Source organism: Bufo bufo, chromosome 6 (genome assembly GCF_905171765.1).
Source record: "Bufo bufo chromosome 6, aBufBuf1.1, whole genome shotgun sequence".
NCBI classification, from domain to species: Eukaryota; Metazoa; Chordata; class Amphibia; order Anura; family Bufonidae; genus Bufo; species Bufo bufo.
The window spans coordinates 63,324,082-63,342,442 of record NC_053394.1 but is presented as its reverse complement, the minus strand read 5'-3'; the positions used below and the strand labels follow the sequence as shown (position 1 = coordinate 63,342,442).

Genomic DNA, 18,361 nt, shown 5'->3' with positions numbered 1-18,361 from the left:
ATTATCCCTGTACTGTAACATCACTGTGTTTATTATCCCTGTACTGTGACATCATTGTGCTTATTATCCCTGTACTGTGACATCACTGTGTTTATTATCCCTGTACTGTGACATCACTGTGTTTATTATCCTGTACTGTAACATCACTGTGTTTATTATCCTGTACTGTGACATCATTGTGTTTATTATCCCTGTACTGTGACATCACTGTGTTTATTATCTCTGTACTGTGACATCACTGTGTTTATTATCCCTGTACTGTAACATCACTGTGTTTATTATCCCTGTACTGTGACATCATTGTGCTTATTATCCCTGTGCTGTGACATCACTGTGATTATTATCCCTGTACTGTGACATCACTGTGCTTATTATCCCTGTACTGTGACATCACTGTGTTTATTATCCTGTACTGTGATATCACTGTGTTTATTATCCTGTACTGTGATATCACTGTGTTTATTATCCCTGTACTGTGACATCACTGTGTTTATTATCCTGTACTGTGACATCACTGTGTTTATTATCCTGTACTGTGACATCACTGTGTTTGTTATCCCTGCACTGTGACATCACTGTGTTTATTATCCCTGTACTGTGACATCACTGTGTTTATTATCCTGTACTGTGATATCACTGTGTTTATTATCCCTGCACTGTGACATCACTGTGTTTATTATCCTGTACTGTGACATCACTGTGTTTATTATCCTGTACTGTGACATCACTGTGTTTATTATCCCTGCACTGTGACATCACTGTGTTTATTATCTCTGTACTGTGACATCACTGTGTTTATTATCCCTGTGCTGTGACATCACTGTGATTATTATCCCTGTACTGTGACATCACTGTGTTTATTATCCTGTACTGTGACATCACTGTGTTTATTATCCCTGCACTGTGACATCACTGTGTTTATTATCTCTGTACTGTGACATCACTGTGTTTATTATCCCTGTGCTGTGACATCACTGTGATTATTATCCCTGTACTGTGACATCACTGTGTTTATTATCCTTGTACTATGACATCACTGTGTTTATTATCCCTGTACTGTGACATCACTGTGTTTATTATCCCTCTGCTGTGACATCTGGAGGCTAGATAGGCAGAATTTCACAATAGAAGAGAGTAGAATGTATAGATATATCCTTCTGTGGTTGAAAGGGGTTGTGCAAAGTTTTCCAGTCCAACTGATGGGACCCCAACTGATACCAAGAATGGGTGTCCGATTCCCCATCCTGATGGAGGGCAGGCCGAGCATGTCCCCTGCCTCGCCATTCCTTTGCTACGCGACTGCCGGAGATAGCCAAGTATAGTAGTCCCATAAAGAATAAATGAAGCAGCAAGGTGCATGCTAAGCCCACTGCTCCATCAGGACACGGGAACCAAACCCCTATTCGCAGGATCAGTGGGGATCCCAGTGGTCAGACTCCCATGAAACAGTTAGGTTTTCCACATTCTATGAATAGGGGATTACTTGAAGATTTGGCACAACCCCTTTAATATGGGGTATACAGACATTTTAATTTATGGGACATTTTCAGCCCAAGCACCGAAGCTTCATTATATTCCTGCCGTCACATAAAACATTCATCTGCTGTTGTACCGTCTATATATTGTAGATAAAAGTTTTTTCAGATAAAATAGTTAACACATCTAAAACAATAAAACACATGCGCTCCTGTCCACATTATTCAATAAATGATGCCCTTTTATTTCTGGTCACATTTACCTGTAGTTATGCAATCAAAATCTTTAGCGGACAGGCTGTTGATTTTGCGTCCTTTATATTCGGGAGGGCTTTCACAATAAATCTGCTCCACTGTTGCATTGGTTTTATCAAGCCATTCTACCAGCCATTTTAATTTGCAGTCACAATGAAAGGAATTGCCCCTTAGGTCTCTGCAATATAAAAGGAAACATCATGAAAATTGCAGGCAACAGAAAACCGAAAACCCTAGTGATCCTGATGATGTCTACAGACTGACATGAAGAAATAATCAGGAAGTCTCCCTACTGGTAGTCAGGTTGGGTTCGAGGTATATGTGGGGCCACTGTTAGCGCTACAGTTGGAGTATGTCTACCAAGTTGATCATGTATCCCCCAAAGGCCCAATAGATGTTGGCAAATGTACACAATTTTTTAATGATTCAATTGGTCGTTATTAAAAATATTCAGCCGTTCTGTCACAAAGGGTTAACTGTCTATTTGTGTGAATTGTACTTTCACTTTGTGCCAGTAATCTAATAACCCTTATCTTTAGGTTACTAAAAAGTCATAAACACTTATTTAAGCCACATTCTTAACAGTAATATAAGAATGGAGCTAAAATAAGTATTTAGAAGGTCAGAGATCAGATATAAGGAGCTGTTAGCTGAGCTGCCTGACGGAAAACAGACAACATGCTATTAGAGAATCCCAAGGCTGTACAGAGAAAAGGGCTCAACATTTTTTAATAAAGACCAATTGAAAAAATATATATTTTTTGCTCAAAATGAGTACAATGCAATAATAAACAAAATTGCTCCCGAAGGTGTCCATAGCGTGGTAGATATGCTACAGATATTCACAACTGTGTGTGGAAAAGCGTATTACAGTACATGCAAAGTGGATGAGAGTTTAAAGGATCGCAGAGTTTTCATAAAAATTTTCATAGAGACATATCCAAGATTTTTATCAGTGGGTGTCTCAGCACTCCTACCACCACCGATGATGACCGAAGCTAGAATGAAGAGATAGAAGCGCTCACATATCGCGCTCTCTTGCTGCAGAAGAGGAAGCAAGATGGACTCAATAGAAGTCTATGGGCCCGTCTTGATTCCATCCCCTGCAGAGAGAAGAGAGAAATTGTGATATGGGAGCTGTTCTCTCCTCGATCCCCACCGATCAAAAACTTTGATCTGTCTCTATGACACATGAACCATTTTATGAAAACTCAGTGACCCTTTAACATCCCACAGCATGTCAATTTTCACAGTAGATTTCATCCTTCACAGTAGAATTCCATAGCAAATTCACTGCAACATTTTGTAGTGGATTTGGAATGGATTTTGCAGCAGAATGGCTGCAAAATCCACAAAGTAAATTCCACTGTGGAAGTTTGGCCCGATTGGCCATACCCTTAAACTAGTATTAGATCTCACAAAAAATAAAAAGTTCCCAGAAGAGACCTGTGTGCAGTCAACGTGTGGCTTCCATAGAGGCACGTATGGGGTCATTTATAAAACTGGTGTAAATTAGAACTGGCTTGCCATAGCAACCAGATTCCACCTTTCATTTTCCAAGGGAGCAGTCAAAAATGAAAGGTGGAGTCAGTTCTAATTTACACCAGTTTGATAAATGACCCTATTAGATGTTTAGTTAAGGGAAGGGTGAATTCAGGAGGACAACTATGGGCCCCGGCAAGGTAGAGAAGTACCTGATGCTCCCACTGTCATCAGATCATTATATACCTGGCCAGCGGTAGTGAGGAGGGATCAGGCGGCCCCCTGAACATCAGCTCATAGTGAAAATTCCCTGTAGGGTCTATAGCCAATCCACCCCTGTAGACAGTAGGGAGTACTATTATATTTTAAGGTAGCAATGGGAGCTACCTTAAAAGGTTTCTGTCACCACACTTTTCACTATTAAACAGGCTGACATTATACATGTGCAAATGTCACCTGAATTTTACTCTGCTATTCTTTTTTTTCAGTGTGCCCCTGTTTTTGTGCAATTATAACTTTTATTATATGCAAATTAGCCTCTAGGAGCAGGGGGTGGCAGGGGGCATTGAACTTGCTCCTAGAGGCTCCGTTCGCCCACCTCTTTCCACTCCCTTCTACTCTTGATTGACAGGGCCAGGCCAGCGTTGGTCTCCTCCCACCGGCCGAATACGTCGCAGTGAGGAAGCCGACAGCCGTCAAGCGTCCTTCCCTCACTGCGCCTGCGCCGAATACTGAACTGGACGGCGCAGGTGCGAGATGTCCCCAGCAGACAGGGCCAGCAGGAGGAGAAAAACTCTGGCATGGCCCTGTCAATCAAGAGTAGAAGGGAGTGGAAAGAGGTGGGCGAACTGAGCCTCTAGGAGCAGGTGCAACACCCTAATACACCCTGTACAAGTCTACAGAAAACTGTCCATGGATAATATAGAAGTTTAACTTGTGTTAGCCAGCCAGGAATAGTGCTAGAATATAGGAGGCTGCCGCTCTCAGTGCCATGAATATTGGAAGGCTTTGGGCACTGGGCAACATTTAAAGGGGGGTATTCCAGTTATATAAAGTTATCTCCTATCCTATTCACAGGATAGGGGATAACTATTAGATCAGTGGAGGTCCTACAGCTGGGAACCTCTCCGATCGTGAGAAAGAGGACACCGTACCCTGTGGAACCTTCTGAAATTAACTTTCTTTGAATGTTCCAGACATAGCCGAGCCGCTTTGTTATCTCCAGAATTTCCATAGAAACAAATGGAGCGGCAGTTTGCATGCCCAACTGGCTGCCCTATTCATTTTAAAAGGGCTCTACAGGTTACGGGGCCCCCATTCTCATGATCGGTTGGTGTCCTAGCAGTAAGACCGCCCACCAATCTAATAGCCCTTATCCTGTGGATAGAGGATAACTTTATATAAGCAGCCTCAGATGGGGAGCACTATCATGGGGAATTCACACCCGTACAAGCATGGACACAGGATACACAGACCTCCTTAGGTCTCTATATAAACCCTGCTCTTTCTAATGCTATCACCTCCTGACGAAGGTGAGGCGCACATTGAGGAGCCAGAGCTTGGGGCTAAGTATGAACTGTCATGTCGCGGGGTATGTATATCTGACTTTTTATCATTGTTAGGCTACATGCACACGAACGTTGTTTGTTTCATTAATTTCGATGGGTCCACAAAAAACGCGGACAGCACACCGTGTACTGTCCGCATCAGTATGTCTGTTCCGTTGCCCCGCAAAAAAAATAGTGCATGTCCTATTTTTTTCTAGTTTGCGGACAAGGATAAGCATTATTACAATCGATCTGCAAAAAAAACGGATATGCAAAAAATACGGATACCATATAGGACGTCATCCGTTTTTTTTGCGGATCCCCAATTTGCGGCCGCAAAACACATACGGTGGTGTGCATGAGGCCTTATCCTTGGATTTTGGAGATCTACATGTACAGTACAGACCAAAAGTTTGGACACACCTTCTCATTCAAAGAGTTTTCTTTATTTTCATGACTATGAAGGCATCAAAACTATGAATTGACACATGTGGAATTATATACATAACAAACAAGTGTGAAACAACTGAAAATATGTCATATTCTAGGTTCTTCAAAGTAGCCACCTTTTGCTTTGATTACTGCTTTGCACACTCTTGGCGTTCTCTTGATGAGCTTCAAGAGGTAGTCCCCTGAAATGGTCTTCCAACAGTCTTGAAGGAGTTCCCAGAGATGCTTAGCACTTGTTGGCCCTTTTGCCTTCACTCTGCGGTCCAGCTCACCCCAAACCATCTCGATTGGGTTCAGGTCCGGTGACTGTGGAGGCCAGGTCATCTGGCGCAGCACCCCATCACTCTCCTTCATGGTCAAATAGCCCTTACTTTCAAAGTTTTCCCAATTTTTCGGATGACTGACTGACCTTCATTTCTTAAAGTAATGATGGCCACTCGTTTTTCTTTACTTAGCTGCTTTTTTCTTGCCATAATACAAATTCTAACAGTCTATTCAGTAGGACTATCAGCTGTGTATCCACCTGACTTCTCCTCAACGCAACTGATGTTCCCAACCCCATTTGTAAGGCAAGAAATCCCACTTATTAAACCTGACAGGGCACACCTGTGAAGTGAAAACCATTTCAGGGGACTACCTCTTGAAGCTCATCAAGAGAATGCCAAGAGTGTGCAAAGCAGTAATCAAAGCAAAAGGTGGCTACTTTGAAGAACCTAGAATATGACATATTTTCAGTTGTTTCACACTTGTTTGTTATGTATATAATTCCACATGTGTTAATTCATAGTTTTGATGCCTTCATAGTTATGAAAATAAAGAAAACTCTTTGAATGAGAAGGTGTGTCCAAACTTTTGGTCTGTACTGTACATTATTACTTAGGAAGGCCCAGTGAGGTGCACCCCAACCTCAGCTGGACAGGTTATAATCTAGTTTAGAGGTGGGATAACGAGAGAGGCATTACACTGTAGACCTTCTCTCTAATATGAGTTAGATACAAGATAGGTTACATAAAGGGATGCGTAAAGCAACAAAGTGGCAAAAAAGCCCCTCAGCAAAAAGAGCTAACTCAGAAATAACTTGGAAGACCTATAAACGAACACTGAGAGTTGATAAGCTATAAAAATATTATTTATTGAAGTACATGATTAAAACATACAAAGGGAGACGACAGACAAATCCATAATTGAAAAAGGTGCGGTACAGTCCTGGAGAGTTTAGGAAGTACAAAAGTATGATAAAACAAGTGACCCAACAATGGAGCCTACAGACAAGATTCTACTGCCTAAAGTATGTATGTACATATAGATGTCTTAATCAGTGAGAGCAGAAGGTGCCATCAATTATAAAGTGCAAACTGCGAAATAAGCAGTAAAAGATAGCAGCTCTGCAAGTACGTAAATCACTGGTTAAATAGACATCTATTTGGTAAGGTGCAATAGATACCATAATAAAGTGCATGTGCAAGCCACAAACAAGTGGCAAAAAAGCATGGTAAGGCCTCTTTCACACTTGCGTTGTCCGGATCCGGCGTGTACTCCACTTGCCGGAATTACACTCCGGATCCGGAAAAACGCAAGTGTACTGAAAGCATTTGAAGACGGAACCGTCTTCCAAATGCTTTCAGTGTTACTATGGCACCCAGGACGCTATTAAAGTCCTGGTTGCCATAGTAGGAGCGGGGAGCGGGGGAGCGGTATACTTACAGTCCGTGCGGCTCCCGGGGCGCTCCAGAATGACGTCAGAGCGCCCCATGCGCATGGATGACGTGATCCATGCGATCACGTGATCCATGCGCTTGGGGCGCCCTGACGTCACTCTGGAGCGCCCGGGGAGCCGCACGGACGGTAAGTACACTGCTCCCCCGCTCCCCGCTACACTTACCATGGCTGTCAGGACTTTAGCGTCCCGGCAGCCATGGTAACCACTCTGAAAAAGCTAAATGTCGGCTCCGGCAATGCGCCGAAACGACGTTTAGCTTAAGGCCGGATCCGGATCAATGCCTTCCAATGGGCATTAATTCCGGATCCGGCCTTGCGGCAAGTGTTCCGGATTTTTGGCCGGAGCAAAAAGCGCAGCATGCTGCGGTATTTTCTCCGGCCAACAAACGTTCCGTACCGGAACTGAAGACATCCTGATGCATCCTGAACGGATTACTCTCCATTCAGAATGCATTAGGATAATCCTGATCAGGATTCTTCCGGCATAGAGCCCCGACGACGGAACTCTATGCCGGAAGACAATAACGCAGGTGTGAAAGAGCCCTAAGTACTTATTCAAAAGGCTCAACAAATATACCACCATTTGTTGAGCCTTTTGAATAAGTACTTACCATGCTTTTTTGCCACTTGTTTGTGGCTTGCACATGCACTTTATTATGGTATCTATTGCACCTTACCAAATAGATGTCTATTTAACCAGTGATTTACGTACTTGCAGAGCTGCTATCTTTTACTGCTTATTTCGCAGTTTGCACTTTATAATTGATGGCACCTTCTGCTCTCACTGATTAAGACATCTATATGTACATACATACTTTAGGCAGTAGAATCTTGTCTGTAGGCTCCATTGTTGGGTCACTTGTTTTATCATACTTTTGTACTTCCTAAACTCTCCTAGGACTTCATAAACTCTCCCATAAACTCTCCAGGACTGTACCGCACCTTTTTCAATTATGGCTTTGTCTGTCGTCTCCCTTTGTATGTTTTAATCATGTACTTCAATAAATAATATTTTTATAGCTTATCAACTCTGTGTTCGTTTATAGGTCTTCCTTCTCTCTAATATGTATATATTCTTTACACGCCCAGCTATTTTTCCGTATTTGCTTTTCCATCTAATGAGTCTCTTTCTCTCCTTTTGTATTTTTTATGAACTTTTAGAATACTGCATATTTCAAATAAGTTTTGATATTTTCTTATGAACTATATGGGAATTTCTTTTATGATTTTTCTGATTGGTATCTTTGATAGGAATCTTGGGTTCACATTGTCATTTTTTTTTATTGATGAGGACATTGTAGGTTGTTCATGCTCAATAAGTGACCCCAACGACCATACAGGAGATAATATGTGACCTAATACACAATGGGGGAGATTTATCAAACTGGTGTAAAGTAGAACTGGCTTTGTTGCCCATAGCAACCAATCAGATTCCACCTTTCATTGTCCAAAGGAGCTGTGAGAATTGAAAGGTGGAATCTGATTGGTTGCTATGGGCAAATAAGCCAGTTCTACTTTACACCAGTTTGATAAATCTCCCCCAATTTATTCAATGATAGCTAAAGGGGTTATCCCATGAAAAGTATTGCTGTGCGATAAATAGGGCATTTCCAATGAGCTATGACTGCAAAATACATGCAATCAGAAACTATCTATTTTTATGTACACTTTCTGTTATTGCCCCCTGCTGTTTATCCTGTGTCCCAAATTCTGGTCCGCCTTCTCCTACATTTACTGGTGGACTGAGATGCCCAGTAGCTTAGAGCTGGCATAGAGAAGCGGGTGAAGCAGCCCAGACGTCTTAGATTCATTCATCCTTACTTCTAAATTCATAAAAATATATACTGTACCTGTATCTCTCTCTAGAAAAGGAGATAAAACCACACTGGTTTCTATGTATAAATGGTGGACGTCTTCCTAGACACTGGTTCATATGTCCATGTAATTGTTAAGACTACAATGCACTCCTGGGAGATGCAGTTGCTTGATGGTCACATGGGATGAGCTGCTGCCCACCCATAGAAAGTGATTTAAAATGAGAAAAATTGGGAAAACAACAGGTATTTCTCCTAGTGGCTAGCACTGGTGCCTTGCAGCGCTGGGGTCCTGGGTTTGAATCCGACCAAGGACAACATCTGCATGGAGTTTGTATGTTCTCCCCGTGTTTGTGTAGGTTTCCTCTGGGTTCTCCGGTTTCCTCCCACGCTCCAAAGACATAGTGATAGGGAACTTAGATTGTGAGCGCCACTCGGGACAGCTTGATGGTAATGTCTGTAGCCCTCACACCCCGGCTCGTTCAGGCGACCTTAGAGTGCATTCACACATCCGTGTGTGTTTTACGAATCCGTGGATCCTCAAAACACGGACATCGGCCATGTGCGTTCCGCATTTTGCGGACCGCACATCGCCGGCATTCTCATAGAAAATGCCTTTTCTTGTCCGCAATTGCGGACAAGAATAGGACATGTTCTATTTTTTTCGGGATCGGAATTGCTGACCCGGAAGTGCGGATCCGCAAATCTGGATCCGGGCAGCACATCGTGCTGCCCCATAGAAATGAATGGGTCTGCAATTCCGTTCCGCAAAATGCGGAACGGAATTGCGGACGTGTGAATGGACCCTTACTGTTATAGGTGTGAGCAGCTTTAGAGGTGAGCAAATGTTTGAAATTTAGGCTACTTTCACACTAGCGTTCGGGTGTCCGCTCGTGCGCACCGTTTGAAGGGGCTCACGAGCGGCCCCGAACGCATCCGTCTGGCCCCAATGCATTCTCAGTGGAGGCGGATCCACTGAGAATGCATCCGCCTGCCAGCGTTCAGCCTCCGCTCCGCTCAGTGAGCGGACACCTGAACGCTGCTTGCAGCGTTCGGGTGTCCGCCTGGCCGTGCGGAGGCGAGCGGATCCGTCCACACTTATAATGGAAGTCAATGGGGACGGATCCGCTTGAAGATGACACAATATGGCTCAATCTTCAAGCGGATCCGTTCCCCATTGACTTTCAATGTAAAGTCTGAACGGATCCGCTCAGACAACTTTCACACTTAGAAAATTTTCTAAGTTTTAATGCAGACGCATCCGTTCTGAACGGATGCGAACGTCTGCATTATCGGAGCGGATCCGTCTGATGAAACATCAGACGGATCCGCTCCGAACGCTAGTGTGAAAGTAGCCTTACCTTGTCAGAATCTCACCTATGGACAGCAAATTGGAGGTAATATTATTGATCCACATTCCAGTATTTTAGTCTTCATTGAATTATGTGCAGGATTTATGACAAATACAGAATAGAAAATTTCACATTTTCTATTCTGTATTTGTCATAAATCCTGCACATAATACAATAAAGACTAAAATACTGGAATGTGGATCAATAATATTACCTCCATCATCTTTTACTGGTTTAGAATTTAAATTAATAAGAGAAGCCTCGTCGGTGATCTGGAGCAGACAGCAGCCGCAAAGAGCGTCAGTATTTGATCCTAACTGCTTACTGTATTCAGACTAGAAATTAATGGCACCTCCACTACCGGTGCCGCCACCAGTAACATAGTACATAAGGCCGAAAAAAGACATTTGTCCATACAGTTCGGCCTGTTAACCTGCAAGTTGATCCAGAGGAAGGCAAAAAACCCTGTGAGGTAGAAGCCAATTTTCCCCACTTTAGGGGAATAAAAATTCCTTCCCGACTCCAATCAGGCAATCAGAATAACTCCCTGGATAAACGACCCCTCTCTAGTAGCCATAGCCTGTAATATTATTACACTCCAGAAACACATCCAGGCCCCGCTTGAATTCCTTTATTGTACTCACCATCACCACCCAGAACTGTACACAGTACTCCATGTGTGGTCTGACTAGCGATTTGTAAAGTGGTAGGACTATGTTCTTATCATGGGCATCTATGCCCCTTCTGATGCAACCCATTATCTTATTGGCCTTGGCAGCAGCTGCCTGACACTGGTTTTTGCAGCTTAGTTTGCTGTTCATTAAAATTCCTAGATCCTTTTCCATGTCAGTGTTACCGAGTCTTTTACCATTTAGTATGTACGGGTGACTTGCATTATTCCTTCCCATGTGCATAACTTTACATTTGTCAGTGTTAAACCTCATCTGCCACTTATTTGCCCAAGACTCCAATCTATCCAGATCCCTCTGTAGTAGTATACTGTCCTCTTCAGTGTTAATTACTTTACACAGTTTAGTGTCATCTCTGAAAATTTCTATTTTACTGTGCAAGCCTTCTACAAGATCATTAATAAATATATTGAAGAGAATAGGGCCCAATACTGACCCCTGAGGTACCCCACTAGTGACAGTGACCCAATCTGAGTATGTACCATTAATAACCACCCTCTGTTTTCTATCATTGAGCCAGTTACTTACCCACATACAGACGTTTTCTCCCAGTCCGAGCATTCTCATTTTATATACTAACCTTTTATGTGGTACAGTGTCAAATGCTTTGGAGAAGTCAAGATATACGACATCCATTGATTCGCCGCTGTCAAGTCTAGAACTTACCTCCTCATAGAAACTGATTAAATTAGTTTGGCATGACCGATCCCTCACGAAGCCATGCTGATATGGTGTTATTTGCTTATTTCCGTTGAGATGCTCTAAGATAGCATCTCTCAGAAAACCTTCAAACAGTTTACCCACAACAGATGTTAAACTTACCGGCCTATAGTTTCCAGGCTCTGGTTTTGGACCCTTTTTGAATATTGGCACCACATTTGCCATGCGCCAATCCTGTGGGACATTCCCTGTCAGTATAGAATCTGCAAATATCAGAAATAAGGGTCTAGCTATGACATTACTTATTTCCCTTAGGATACGGGGGTGTATGCCATCCGGTCCTGGCGATTTGTCTATTTTGATCTTTTTAAGTCGCTGATGTACTTCTTCCTGGGTCAGACAGGACACTTTTAATGGGGAATTTATTTTTACATTCTGCATGTCATCTGACAGTTTATTTTCCTCAGTGAATACATTGGAGAAAAAAATATTTAACAGCTTTGCTTTCTCCTCGTCGCTCTCTGTGACTCCCCCCTCATTATTCTTTAAAGGGCCGACACCTTCAGATTTATACTTTTTAACATTTATATAATTGAAGAACATTTTAGGGTTAGTTTTACTCTCTTTGGCAATTAATCTCTCGGTCTCTAGTTTGGCCGCTTTTATTTGTTTTTTACATGTTCTATTTTTTTCCTTATAGTTTTTCAGTGCTTCCGTGCTACACTCCTGTTTTAGTGATTTTATGCTTTCTTTTTGTCATTTATTGCTTTCTTTACAGTTCTATTTATCCACATTGGTTTCTTTTTGTTCCTTAACCTTTTATTCCCATACGGTATGTACCTCTCACAATGAGATTTTAGGATGTTTTTAAAGATATCCCATTTTGTGGCTGTATTTTTATTTTTGAGGACCTTGTCCCAGTTAGTTAGGCCTATGGCCTCTCTTAGTTGGCTAAATTTAGCTTTTTTGAAGTTTGGTATTTTTGTTCCTCCCTGTAGAAACACTTTTTTGAATGATAATTGGAAGTGATATGTATGGTAAGTGCATTAGAGAACCTTGCAGGCTCCTCACCGTTGGAATTGGTAAGGTCTTTACTCATCTGAAATGTCACCAATGAATACACCAGAAGATCTATGTCAGAGTTATCTACAGCAATAGCAGACGGCCTCAGACAAGGGTTTACTACTGGGCCCCATTTTTTTAGACCTCAGGTAATGGCGGGTCCGCGATATAAGGGCACCAGCGGTGTGCACTTGACTTGAAGGGGTTCATAATCCGCAAGATATGGAGCGGAGGCACGGATCGGATGTCCACAGAATAACTACAAAGCGATTCCGTGGTATTTCGGGCCGTGCCTCCGTACCACAAAAAAATAGAACATGTTCTATTTTTTTGCGGTGCAGACCATCTCTGGTGGATCCCGGACCCATTCAAATGAATGGGTCCACATCAGCAGATGAGGTGCATATGAACGCAATTTGCTGTTCACAGCACGGGCACGGAGCACACATGTTCGTGTGCATTAGCCCTAATTATCAGGTATCTGTTGAGTTGCCTTCCCCTGGGAAGTGCTTATAATGGTGAAAGCTACCCCTGGGCATTATTGGCCAAACAGCTCAGTCCATCTGTGTTCCAGTACTGTTTGAGTGCCATTAACAATATGATATTTTTTTTATGCGTACACACATACACATATGCAGACAGATTATATATATATATATATATATATATATATATATATATATATACAGTACAGACCAAAAGTTTGGACACACCTTCTCATTCAAAGAGTTTTCTTTATTTTCATGATTATGAAGGCATCAAAACTATGAATTAACACATGTGGAATTATATACATAACAAACAAGTGTGAAACAACTGAAAATATGTCATATTCTAGGTTCTTCAAAGTAGCCACCTTTTGCTTTGATTACTGCTTTGCACACTCTTGGCATTCTCTTGATGAGCTTCAAGAGGTAGTCCCCTGAAATGGTCTTCCAACAGTCTTGAAGGAGTTCCCAGAGATGCTTAGCACTTGTTGGCCCTTTTGCCTTCACTCTGTGGTCCAGCTCACCCCAAACCATCTCGATTGGGTTCAGGTCCGGTGACTGTGGAGGCCAGGTCATCTGGCGCAGCACCCCATCACTCTCCTTCATGGTCAAATAGCCCTTACTTTCAAAGTTTTCCCAATTTTTCGGCTGACTGACTGACCTTCATTTCTTAAAGTAATGATGGCCACTCGTTTTTCTTTACTTAGCTGCTTTTTTCTTGCCATAATACAAATTCTAACAGTCTATTCAGTAGGACTATCAGCTGTGTATCCACCTGACTTCTCCTCAACGCAACTGATGGTCCCAACCCCATTTATAAGGCAAGAAATCCCACTTATTAAACCTGACAGGGCACACCTGTGAAGTGAAAACCATTTCAGGGGACTAACTCTTGAAGCTCATCAAGAGAATGCCAAGAGTGTGCAAAGCAGTAATCAAAGCAAAAGGTGGCTACTTTGAAGAACCTAGAATATGACATATTTTCAGTTGTTTCACACTTGTTTGTTATGTATATAATTCCATATGTGTTAATTCATAGTTTTGATGCCTTCAGTGTGAATCTACAATTTTCATAGTCATGAAAATAAAGAAAACTCTTTGAATGAGAAGGTGTGTCCAAACTTTTGGTCTGTACTGTATATTTCACTTCTTTTTTTCATTTCACTTATTGATATAGTGCATATATATATATATACACACACTATATATAGTGTATATACAGTATATATATACTGTATAAAGAAGGACGTATATATGTGTATATGTATGTTCCGCGATCACTCATAAACTCAACCATCAATTTCAATGAAAGTTGGTATACAGATCCCTTGCTACCTGGAAAGAAATCTTGTGGGGTCTCAGCTCTCTAGGACATACCGTTCCTGAGATATTCCCAAAAAATGTCCTGCATTAGCCAATACAAGCCTGCAAGTCTTTCTCTTCATATCCCAACTGCCATACACACGGTCACATGTCCCTTATCAGCCAATAGAAGCTCGCAGGCCTTTAGTCTCTACATACACACAGTTTTACTCCAGGTTTCCATAACAACCCAGCCATTTTTCTTCACTGCTGTAGGTCAGCTTTAGGCTAGGGCAGTGGCATACATAGAGAAGTAAGGGCCCCCATAGCAAGGATCAAACCAGGCCCCCCACACAGGACAAAAGGGTTTCTGCCTAAACCCTTTTCAATGGCCCTTGGGCCATTTTTCCACTGCCTCATTTGCTAAAAGTTGTTCCTTTAGAGGGTAGAGTCTATCTCCAGTGGAAGAGGAGATAATCCCAACTAAGACTAGGCCCACTCTTGCCCTGGGCCCCATAGCAGTCGCCTGGTCTTTGCCGCTATGGTAGTTACGCCCCTGGGCTAGGGCTACACGACGACATATAGGGCACAACTACACTGCTACATGTGTCGTTCGACATTGAGTCGCACCAATGTCGTGCGACAATTTTTATAATGATAGTCTATGGTGTTGCACTGCGACATGTGATACGCTGCGGCTGCGACGCGACAGTCGCAGAAAAATAGATTTTTTGCAACTGTCGTGTTGCAGTCACAGCATGTCGCAGTGCGACACCATAGCCTATCATTATAAAAATTGTTGAGACAAAATGTTGCGCGACACGTCATTGTGTACCCCTAGCATTAAAGGGGCAGGGCGCTGTGGAGGTCAATGTTACAGAGGCGTTCGCTGTGGATGTTACTGTTAAGGGGGCAGGCCACTGTGGAGTTCACTGTTAAAGGGGCAGACGCCGTGGAGGTTACTGTTAAGGGGGCAGGGGCCACTATTAAAGGGGCAACTGAGGTGGAGGTCATTGTTAAGGCAGCAGGGTACTGTGAAGTCACTGTTAAGGCAGCGGGGTACTGTGGAGGTCACTGTTAAGGGGCGGGCCCCTGAAGAGGTCACTGTCAAAGGAGTGGGGTGCTGTGAAACTCACTGTTAAAGGGGCGGGCTGCTGCGAAGGTAAAAGTTAAGGGGATGGGCTGCTGTGGAGGTCCCATTTTAAAGTGGCGGGGCACTGTGGAGAGGGTCAGTGTTAAGGGGTGGGGGACTGTGGAGTTCACTGTTAAAGGGGCGGGGTGCTGTAGAGGTCACTGTTATGGGGGGTACTGTCGATATCTTTTAACGACACACACAAACATTAAATTAAATAGATGAAATATACCTGTGCGACGCCAGGTCCTTCAGCTAATATATAATATAATACAGTTTAATGTAATATATAATATAATATAATACAGTGTAATTTAATGTATAATATAATACAGTTTAATGTAATATATAATATAATATAATACAGTTTAATGTAATATACAATATAATACAGTGTAATGTAATATAATACAGTGTAATGTAATCTAATATATAAAGTGTGTGTATGTATGTATGTGCGCTAAAGGAATCCGCACCGTCGCATTTACAATCACGACATTTGGTATATAGGTACACCAGGTGTCCGGGAAGGTTTTAGACCAGGTCTCAGCTCTCTAGCACGTACTGTTTCTGAGATATTTCCAAAAAATGCAAATATGGCACATCACACGACCTGCATTAGCCAATAGAAGCTCGCAGGTCCTTAGTCTCTACATACACACAGTTTTACACCAGATTTCTATAACAACCCAGCCATTTTTCTTCACTGCTGTAGGTCATCTTTAAGGGGGCAGGGTGCTGTGAATGACACTGTTAAGGGAGCGGAGTGCTGTGGAGGTCACAGTTCAGGGGGCAGGTAGGGTGGCCATTCAGGCTATCCTCAAAAGACGGACTTAAAAACCCTGCCCCCCTACCGTTATCAACCATGGGGAAATAAAGTCTGGTCATAATGATTTTTTTGTCTAAGGGGCTATACCTCCTGCCACATGCATGCACACCGGTACCACAAGGAATCTTTGGTCGCATTCATTCATTGGTGGCTGATTTTATCTGGCGAGAGTCTAGACAGAAACTTTCTCTTAAAGTTCTGCAGAGATCTAAGCTAGAGGGGGGAGCCGCCCTGCCTGATTTCGTCCCATATTACCTGGCTGATCAGTTGAAATTCTTAACTCCCTGGATCTCAACATCAGAATTACCAAATGCGGAATATTATCTTAGGGAATATTTACACATGTCCTCCCTGTGGCCATTGTTGGAAGAGTCACGTTCCGTCCCTACACGCTTGCTCCCTATACATAAATTGTCTCACCAGGTATGGAGTGCTGCCAAGATGCAATCGTTTAGGGATCTCCCGGATGATATTCCAATATGGGATAATCCCATGTTTGCTCATCTGAGAGAATTGGAAGGAGTGAATCTGTGGAAATCCCATGGGGTCCTCACCCTGAGAGATCTACTGTATATGTCGGGGGCACTCTGTGTTCCTTTTCGCAGATGCAGGAGAAATTCGAGTTACCTCAGAATTTTTTCTTTAGATATCTGCAACTGAGGCACGCGTTAACAGCTCAATTTGGGGATAGAGAACGAAAAATTTCAAAATACCCTTTAATAGGTGTTCTAAGATCACAGGGCCCGAGGGATATCATTTCTGTGCTTTATACGCACCTGCTCAATAATCGAATGCTGCTGAACCCTCTTGCTGTCGAGGGAAAGTGGAAAAACTCAATACCTTCTCTGACGGCTGATGACTGGGATGAAGCCTTGATGGCTCCGGTGAAGGTCTCTCCATCAATTAATAACAGGTTGATTCAGCTGTTTATTTTGCACAGAAGTTACCTTACGCCCACTAGACTGCACAAAATGGCAGGATATCACACAATAGATGCCATAGGTGCTCGCAGGTTAACGCTGATTTTTGGCACCTCATGTGGGATTGCATGTACTTAAAAGGCTTCTGGAGAGCAGTAATAGAGGTGTTGACAACTATGGTTCCCACTGCACTACCGCTCTGCCCTAAAGTTTGTGTTTTGGGTATATTAGATGAGGAGATTTGGGGACATCACCACAGGGTATTCTTAAGTGAGACTCGATTCTTTGCTAGAAAAGCCATTGCTATAAGGTGGATGGCTGATAGAGCACCCACACTAGGCCAATGGAAATCACTGGTCAACCACGCTGTGAGTATGGAAAAAATAGTATTTATTCACAGAAAATGCCCACAAAAGTTTCATAAGGTGTGGGGAGAGTGGTGTTCATCTTCTTTAACTGTACACAATGCATGCATGTACTCTGTGGCCGATATTGCTCATACGCCTGCTGTATAATAATGTGTGGATCCCGTGCTCTAGATTGTTGCTTCATTATATCTATTGTTCTCTTATCTCTGACCAAGAATGGATCTCTCTTCATGTCCGATGCAAGATTCTAGAGATATATCATGATGTCAATGTATCCCCTGCGTGAGATTTACCCCTGCTTTGTCCTGCTGTAACTTGCCTATCTTGTTAAACTTCAATAAAACGAGTTTAAAAAATAAAAATAAAACGCCACCAGGTCCCGCTGAGCCCCACCCTGACCCGGTTAGGCTACACCCCCTATCACTCCGCAGCCGACGGGGATTGAAAAAAATGAAGGTAAAAATCAGCTTCGGTCAGCTGCAGTGCTGCTGTCTGAGAGTGAGCTGGTCAAAAGGACATCCCTGTGTCCGTCCAGGCCCTGCGTCGGACGGAGGACAGGGAGTCTGAAAGCCGGACTGCCCGTCCTAAAACCGGACCTCTGGCTACCTTAGGGGCAGGCTGCTGTGGAGGTCACAGTTAAGGGGCTAATTACTGTAGAGGCCACTGTTAAGGGGACGGAGTGTTGTGGAAATCACTATCAGGGAGATGGAGTACTGTGGAGGTCACTAATAAAGGGGCAGCCACTGTGGAGGTCACTGTTAAGTGGGCGGAATGCTTTGGAGGTCACTGTTAAAGGGGCGGGCACTGTGGAGGTCTC

The 18,361-nt window shown here is 43.0% G+C and overlaps 1 protein-coding gene across 1 annotated transcript in view; it reads right to left on the bottom strand.

Annotated features, from left to right (window-relative positions):
* Positions 1-18,361, bottom strand: part of LGI1 (leucine rich glioma inactivated 1) — a 98,110-nt gene that overhangs the window by 9,113 nt on the left and 70,636 nt on the right. Inside the window, exon 6 of the mRNA XM_040437710.1 lies at positions 1,739-1,908. Coding sequence (XP_040293644.1) covers positions 1,739-1,908 — 170 coding nt within the window. The remainder of the gene's footprint in view (positions 1-1,738; positions 1,909-18,361) is intronic.